This window comes from Sapajus apella, unplaced genomic scaffold (genome assembly GCF_009761245.1).
Source record: "Sapajus apella isolate SASKATOON/1434 unplaced genomic scaffold, GSC_monkey_1.0 scaffold25, whole genome shotgun sequence".
NCBI lineage: Eukaryota > Metazoa > Chordata > Mammalia > Primates > Cebidae > Sapajus > Sapajus apella.
The window spans coordinates 7,522,263-7,530,881 of NW_022436965.1; the positions used below are offsets into that span (position 1 = coordinate 7,522,263).

Here is an 8,619-nt window from a genome sequence, read left to right on the forward strand (position 1 = left end):
TTTTTTTTTTTTTTTTTTGAGACAGTCTTGCTCTGTCACCAGGCTGGAGTGCAGTGGCCCGATCTTGGCACACTACAATTCTGCCTCCCAGGTTCAAGCAATTCTCCTGCCTCAGCCTCCCATGTAGCTGGGACTACAGGCGTGCACCACCGTGCCCAGCTAATTTTTGTATTTTTTAGTAGAGACGGGGTTTCACCATGTTGGCCAGGATGGTCTCGATCTCTTGACCTCATGATCAACTCGCCTCGGCCTCCCAAAGTGCTGGGATTACAGGCGTAAGCCACCATACCTGGCCTATTTTAATATCCTTTACTGACCAGCATGTCAGTCTCTGAAGACCACAGGAAGGAGCACCCGCCTTCCTGGTTGGTCCCCAAAACAGGCAGGAGCATTTGGCTGTAGGTTCTGCAGCCCCAGAATGCCCATCAGGCAAGGATGGGAGTGAAGGTGCCGGGCTAGGCTGAAAGCTCCTGCACTCCACTTCCCTGCAGTTCCAGCCTGGCCAAGACCTGCCGCCTTCCCACGTAGTGAGCTCAGAGCAGCCTTAGGACTTCTCATTGTATTCCATGTGCACTTCTCTTTCCATTATGGCAAGCTTCAGCCGTAGCCTTGCTTGGCTTTCCAGCACCCAGGTGGGTAGATCAGGCTCTCCCCACCCTGACTCGAGGAGTCCCCTCCCAGAGAGGACACTGATGATCAGTGCTGCACAGAGCACTGCTGTGGTCACTTCCACTAGCTCACCGCTCCCTCTGGAGGGGCAGGGGTCTCTGCTTACTCTTCTTGCTCTGTAGCAGTTTGGAGTTATGGTGAGCCAGGCGCCAGGGATGGAAAATGCAGCTGGGGAGTAACCTCTCACCTCCTGCCTCCCCAGGCTCTGCCTGTCTCCCTCCACATCCCCTGTGCTCACTGAGAGGGAGGGTCCACCTGCATGTGACAGAGAAGAGACAGTGAGGGGTGAGAATGGAGAACACTTGGGTTCCGAGCAAGCAGAGCTCGGCAGCCACAGATTGGACTCAGGTCCTGACATGGTTCCAGGTGGTTGCTGGGTGCAGTGGAAACTGGGATGGGCTGCGGGGCCGGGGCTTCACATAGCCGGGATTCCTGGGAGAGGAGTGTGGACAGAGAGCTGCATTCCGGCTCGTGGCCCTGGATCAGGGTGACCTGGGGAAGGAGGCTGGCCCAGAGAAGCTGGAAGGGAGCTACTCTGCCTCCCGACTCTTCATTCCTGCGCTGTGTGAGGCCCTGGGGCTCACATGTTCCCCTCTTTGATATTTCCTTGCACACTAAATGAGGAAAAGCCGTTTTCTCCTAGCTCCATTAGCATCTGTTGACCCTATTTACATGCTTCTAAAGGCTAACTGCTCCTCCCGGGCTGCCCCAGGCCACAGGCTGGTGGGTTGGAAACTTGCCCTAGTCTCAGACACAAACTGGGAGAAGTCACTGCTGCCCTCCAGCGGCCACACGTGGGATCCCAAGCCTGGCTGGGACCGCTTGTCTGTGACTTAAATGTTTGCGCTGGTCCTGCAAGAAAAGGTGACAGAGATCCCACTCTGGAACTCTCTGCGCTTTGGCTTAAAAAAGAAAAGTGCTATTATATTTGGTTGGGATACTGCGACCCTGGCTTGGGAATAGGAAAGAGATTCGTTTTCATGGCTGTAAGCAGGGATTTTTAACCTTGGCACTAATTGACATTCGGGAACAGATAATTCTGTGTTGGGGGTGGGGGGCGCATTCCTGTGCATTGTAGGATGTCTAGCAGTGCTCCTAGCCGCTACCCACTAGATGCCAGTAGCATGCCGCCCTTCCTCTCCAGTCCTAACACCCAAAAGTGTCCAGATATTGCCAATGTCCCTTGGCAATTGCAAAATTGCCCTCAGCTGAGAACCACTGATACAGGGAAAGCTGAGGGCCAGCACGTGCCTTATTGACGTGACCATCTAATACAGGACTGTCCAATCTTTTGGCTTCCCTGGGTGACACTGGAAGAAGAATTATCTTGGGCCACACATAAAATACACTAATACTGACAATAGCTGATGAGCTAAAAATAAAAAAATAAAAATAAAAGCCGGGAGCAGTGGCTCACACCTGTAATCCCAGCATTTTGGGAGGCCAAGGTGGGTGGATCATGTAGCAAGAGATCAAGACCATCCTGGCCAACACAGTGAAACCCCATCTCTACTAAAATACAAAAATTAGCTGAGTGTGGTGGCGCATGCCTGTAGTCCCAGCTACTTGGGAGGCTGAGGCAGGAGAACTGACTGAACCTGGGAGGTGGAGGTTGCAGTGAGCTGAGATCGGGCCACTGCACTCCAGCCTGGCTACAGAGCGAGATTCTGTCTCAAAAAAAAAAAAAATCACCAAAATAACCTCATAATGTTTTAAGAAAAGTTTACACGCCAGGTATGGTGGCCCATACCTATAATCCCAGCACTTTGGGAGGCCATGGTGGGTGGATCACTTGAGGTCAGGAGTTTGAGACCAGCCTGGCCAGCTTGGTGAAACCCCGTCTCTACTAAAAGTACAAAAATTAGCCAGGTGTGGTGGTGCATGCCTATAATCCCAGTTACTCAGGAGGCTGAGGCAAGAGAATTGCTTGAACCTGGGAGGCAAAGGTTGCAGTGAGCCCAGATTACACCACTGCACTCTAGCCTGGGTGACAGAGCAAGACTCTGTCTCCAAAAATAAATAAATAAGTTTACTAATTTATTTTAGGCTGCATTCAGAGCCACCCTGGACTGTATGTGGCCTACAAGCCACGGGTAGACAAGCTTGATCTAACTGGACTTTTAGGTAGCCAGAATTACAGAGACGTGCCCTTTCTACAGAAAACTGACCTAGAAGCCCGAGTGGCTCCCAGAAATAAGTCCAGCCTGGCTCCTGTCAGACATAGCAAGCGCGCTTCCTCTCCACCGCTGGGGAGTTAGGTCAGAAGTCCCATGGCGCAACGCAGAGGCGCCACTGACTCAGGCCAACATTTTCCCCAGTGACCCCATGCTGCAAGAGCAGAGGCCCCGATAGGCAGCACAGCCATCCCAGATTGCCCTGAAGGCAGCCTGCAGGACCTCTGTGTCCAGTGACTCTGCCAGACCCTGGGGCTGTCAAGATAAAGCAAAACCCCTGCACACAAACAGATCATTAGACTAAGGTCTGATGGAGAGGAGAGGGGACAGGCTGCAGGAATATTTCATAGTCACCATCCCAGCCCTCAGTGGGGCTCCCTGAGGTGAGAGGGCTGCCGTGTCCCAGGGACCATGAGATGCTGGCATTGCCCACCCTTGGCCCATCAGCCTCCCCCCTGCTTCAGGAGTCCCACCTAGAAACTCACTTCACAGCACGGGACTGCTTCCCACCTGAAAGTCCTCCTCAGGGTCTTAGGCAGGCAGGGCCGCCCGCAGCTTCTCTCATCTCTGGCCTTGGCCTCGGGCAGGCAGGGCCTGTGCTGGCAGCTGTCCGTGGAAAGCTGGTGGTGACCTCAGTGCAGGGCTGCCTTGCTGTTTCAGACGACACGCCCGCCAGCCTCGGCCTCTTGCTGGGAGGGCCGGGATGGCTGGAGCCTCGCTATGCTCCACCCTGAGCCACCTCCTGGGTGAGGACGCTGTTCCCCACTGCTCAGTTTATTAAGTGAGTCCACTTGCTGCCTGTTTTAAACAACAGTGGGCCTCATTGGGATAATTCGGTGTGGGCTTAATGAGGGAAGAAAAACCACGGACAAGCAGGAAGTGCGTCTGGGTGCCGGGAAAAGTACGGGCACCGTGAGGGGCCTCAGCCTTGCCCTCAAGCCCTTTGCTGGGGACAGCGGCCATGTGACACATTTGATATACTCAGCTACCTCCAGGTACACTCCATGTCCCCTCACACCCCTTACCATGTCAGGGAGACAAACTCCAGACAATGCACAGTAGCAGAGAATCCAAACTCCGTTGACCTTCGAGCTTGACAGAGAGCAAGCAAGAGGACCTCAGACCTTAGACAAGGCGCGCCGCTGGCTCAGCCGCCGTTACAATAACGAACCGTCCTGGCTTAGCCCTGAAAGATCCCTGTCCTGGGAAAGCCAGAGCCCTTGGTCACCCTCTATGACCTTCTCTTCTTGCATGAGTAATTCCTCCCGCAGGGAATGAGGGTGCTGTGGAAATGAGCCTGAGGGAAAGGGGAACAGGGGTTTCTGCACTGCACACGCCCTGGGGCAGCGTCAGCTGGGAGAACCTGGCCCCACAGCCCCAAAGGTGCAAGAGTTATGTATGCACTAGGGGAAGAAGGCTGAGAGTCGAATGCTACCCAGGCCTCCACTTACTCCCTTTGCAAACTTTCCTCCCCCTCCTCAGAGCTGCGGATCCTGCTGCTGTGTGGTAGTGACCTGCTGGAGTCCTTCTGCATCCCCGGGCTCTGGAACGAGGCAGATGTGAGTAGCAGTGTTATCGCCTGGCACGCACGCAGCTGGGACTGGGAGGGATGGGAAAGGTGTGCTTGGTTCTGGCCTCGTCTTCACTTCTCCTGAGCTCCTAAAAGGCCAGTCCATTCACATGCTATGGTAGAAAATTCTCCCCTACCTGCTACTGCATTTTTATACTTAACTCCTCCTCAAGATTGCTCCAGTAAAGCTCCTGGGAGAAAAGCAAGCTGAGTCATACAGTATCTGGCTCCAAATAGTGCTTGGGATATGTGTTTGTGTTGCGGGTGGGGAGCAGAAAGGGAGAAAACATCTTTGCCCTTTTGAGATTATTGTGTGTTTTGATTCCCTTTGATTCCTTTTGAAGAGGTGGTAAATACCACCCCCAATCCCCTCAACAAGAGAAAAAGGGTCCAGAGGGGAGAAGTGCGTGGCAAGAGGTGGGCAGGATCCTTGGCAATTGACTTGGCATTGAGGGAACCTGGAGGTTAATCTTACACCACTTAGGAGCTCCGTGACACCTTTTGTTGCCAGATCTGACTGTGATGATCTCAAACCAGCTCACCCATAAATTACTCACTCTTCACACATACATTCATTCTTATTCTTTCATTAATTTGTTCACCTGGTGGCCTGAGCTAGTGCCCAACCCCATAGCTCTATGGACATTGAATTCCCAAGACAGCAATTCTAGGCAGAATGTTTTTTATTAACTTACTGTGTGACTCTGGACCTGCCTCAGTTTTTTTTTTTTTTTTTTTTTTTTTTTTTTTTTTTTTAATTTGTAAAACCTGTAGAATGTTATCCATAGCATTCTGAGATTTTAAAGAAGTGTTGTGCCATACAATCCTTGCCCCTAAGTAATAGGTGGCATGACATACTCATATGAAATATTTTCGTGTACATTTATGTGCCTCTGGACAGAGAGACAGAGGCAGGACAGAGCCAGTCAGGCTCAGGCTCAAGATTCAAGTTCTACTCGCACACAGCTCATGACAAAATATATTATTAGTAGTAGTAGTAGTGTTACTATTATTTTGAGACGAGTCACTCTGTGGCCCAGGCTAGAGTACAAGTGGCACCATCTCCACTCACTGCAACTTCCACCTACCGGGTTCAAACGATTCTCCTGCCTCAGCCTCCTGAGGAGCTGGGATTACAGGCACCCGCTACCACACCTGGCTAATTTTTGTATTTTTAGTAGAGACGGGGTTTCACCATGTTGGCCAGGCCGGTCTCAAACCCCTGACCTCAGGCAATCTGCCCACCTCGGCCTCCCAAAGTGCTGGGATTACAGACATGAGCCACCACGCCTGGCCAACAAAATACATCCTAAGTTTTGTTTGTTTCCGTCCCTAAAATGAGCATAATAATAGTACCTACCTCCCATGGGTTTGGAAAGCTTAAATGGTATTGTCTATTGAAAGTGCCTAGCTGGTGCCCCTGACATGCAGTCATGCTCAATAACGCTAAGAAGTGAATTTGCTTAAATAGACGCACAGATACGCATGCTATTCACGATGAAGGGCATGAATGCTAACATGCTGTGGTATAACCAAGATGGCAGGGAAAGTTTCAGGGAAGTAAAGTATACTGTGTGAAATATACAGTCCTCTCCACCCTGGAACCATTTCCTCCAGGTGAAATCTTAAACCTCCTTTCAATTCTAAATTAAGTGGCTTAATTAGCTTTTGCTTTACTCCCTACTTCACAAGGGGCTGTGAAAGTCAAAAGTAATGCTGGGCAAAGTTCTATACAGGAGCTCAGCAAAGCTCTTTCGAGAATCCAGGCAAATCTGGGCAATTGCCCCGGCCAGGTTTTATTGCAGAGGCCTGGGCAGTCCTGGAGGGATTTAGAGGGATGAGGTCAATAGCTGCCACACAGCCTGGAGTGGTGCTTGGGAGCAGGAATCCCTGGGGACTCTTTACTAAGTGTGATGGGTGAGGAGCCTCCTCTCTAGGGCAGACCCACGCTTCCTGGAGCCTGAAACTTACACAATTTCGGGCCTTGCTGCAGGCCAGGCCCTCTCTGCTCCTCCCAGTTAGATTGCCAGTTTAGATTGCAGGTACTCTAACTTCACTCCAAAATGGCTGGTCTTGGTGTTGTCAGATACCAATGTTAGAGGACCAGGGACAAGAGCTCCAGGTCTCCTCTTCTGGTTGGTCCCTGGTGCTGAGACCAGGGTTGGCTGGAAAATCTGAGAAACATTCAATTGCTGTTGATTTACCAGGGATGTAACCACAGAGGTGGAGTAAACCCATTGAGTCAAATGTGTTCCCACTTGACCACTTGGCAAGTCCCAGCCCTGACCCTCTTCTCTTTCTAGATCATAGAATTTCTGTCCCATCTGGGTGGTTGTGGAAAAAGGGGAGGGATTCTCCTATCCCATTTCCAACCTCCAGTCTGAGATAGATGACTTTGGAACATTCTCTGGAAGCCAGGGATGGATGAGATAATGAACCAAGAGCAAGATCAGGTGACCAACTAGTCCCTGTGTGTGCAAGACTTACCTGGTTTTAAAACTGAAATACTCATATCCTGGGGCCTCCCTCAGTCCTGGGTTGGCCACCCTGGAGTCCCAGGACACCCAGCCTAGCTATGCTCAGAGGGTACCACAGTCCCAGGCCAGCAGGGACCGTACATCTAGCTTGTCCAGGGTGGTGAAAAATCCAGTCCCCTGCAGAGGCAGCAGGATTTGGTCAAGCTTGCTCCAGAGGGCTTTTTAGAGCCTGGAGTCGACCTGTTTCCCCACCCTGCCAGCCAATTGCTCAGTCCCCTGCCTCAACCCACAGCTGATCTGCGAGGTCCTTAGAACCACCGAGTCTGAGACAGAGCGGAGAGAATTCCAAGAAGCTGTTTCCTCACATAATGAGTGTGAATCTCAGCCTACGAGACAGAGGTGTGCCAGAAATATCGTGTTAATGTATTTACATCAAATTAACATTTCACTCTAAATCCCTATCCCACAGGGATGGTGGAAATTTAGTCTCAGCCATTACTAATTAGCAGACCCGAGAGGCTCTTGCACACCCTGAACATAAGGACAGTCCTTTAATCTCAGTTTTCCATGGTCACCACTGACATCATCCCTGGCCAAGCCTTTGCCATCCGTTGAAGTCAAAGTGCTCTGCTCCACACCCACCTGGGACAGGGAACTCCTGGCTGAATCTGGAGGCCTTGTGCTGGGCCCCATTGTGTTCACCAGGCCCATCCTCCTCTGAGGCTTTGCTGCTAGTGTGCTGCCTGGGAGAGAGGAGGAGTGGGCTTCACAGACCTGTAGCCTCTTCCTCTTGTGGGGAAAGTTGGTGGGAGGACAGCAGAACCACTTCTTTGCTCTTTCTATCCCCAAGAGCATCTTCTCTATTTTCTCTCCCCTCTTCAGGACAGCTAATGAAATGTCTTTTTGTTGTTGTTTCTTTAGAGATGAGGTCTCACTATGTTGCCCAGGCTGGTCCTCCCACCTCAGCCTCTCAAAGTGCTGGATTACAAGCCTGAGCCACTGCACCAGGTTCAAAATTTCTTCAGTGAATTTAAAGTCATTGGCTTCAGGCCGGACGCAGTGACTCAACGCCTGTAATCCCAGCACTTTGGGAGGCTGAGGCAGGCAGATCACCTGAGGTCAGGAGTTCGAGACCAGCCTGGCCAACATGGTGAACCCCCCGTCTCTACTAAAAATACAAAAAATAGCCAGGCTTGGTGGCAGGCGCCTGTAATCCCAGCTACTCAGGAGGCTGAGACAGGAGAACTGCTTGAACTCGGGAGGCGGAGGTAGCAGTGAGCCGAGATCATGCCACTGCACTCCAGCCTGGATGACAGAGTGAGACTATGTCTCTACATAAATAAATAAATAAATAAATAGTCACTGATTTCAAAGCATTCTGGTTTTGTCCTGCAAATCCTTCTTATAGAAGATTTGGCTCTCTGCTAGAAATAGAGCTGGCCGGCCAGGTGCAGTGACTCATACCTATAATCCCAGCACTTTGGGAGGCTGGAGTGGGTGGATTACTTGAGATCAGGAGTTCAAGACCAGTTGGCCAACATGGTGAAACCCCCATCTCTACTAAAAATACAAAAATTAGCTGGGTGTGGTGGCACATGCCTGTAATCCCAGCTACTCGGGAGGCTGAGGCAGGAAAACTGCGTGAACCCAGGAGGTGGAGGTCGCAGTAAGCTGAGATCGCACCACTGCACTCCAGCCTGGGTGACAAAGCAAGACTCCATTAAAAAAA

At 51.2% G+C, this 8,619-nt stretch overlaps 1 protein-coding gene and 1 long non-coding RNA gene across 2 annotated transcripts in view; one reads left to right on the top strand and one right to left on the bottom strand.

The window, feature by feature from the left end:
- LOC116560021 overlaps positions 1 to 1,995 on the bottom strand; it is an 18,593-nt gene extending 16,598 nt beyond the window's left edge. Inside the window, exon 1 of the long non-coding RNA XR_004272746.1 lies at positions 776 to 1,995. This is a non-coding gene — a long non-coding RNA (uncharacterized LOC116560021). The remainder of the gene's footprint in view (positions 1 to 775) is intronic.
- NMNAT2 (nicotinamide nucleotide adenylyltransferase 2) overlaps positions 1 to 8,619 on the top strand; it is a 172,465-nt gene that overhangs the window by 138,827 nt on the left and 25,019 nt on the right. The window contains exon 8 of the mRNA XM_032291188.1: positions 4,326 to 4,402. Within this exon, the coding sequence (XP_032147079.1) occupies positions 4,326 to 4,402 (77 nt within the window). The remainder of the gene's footprint in view (positions 1 to 4,325; positions 4,403 to 8,619) is intronic.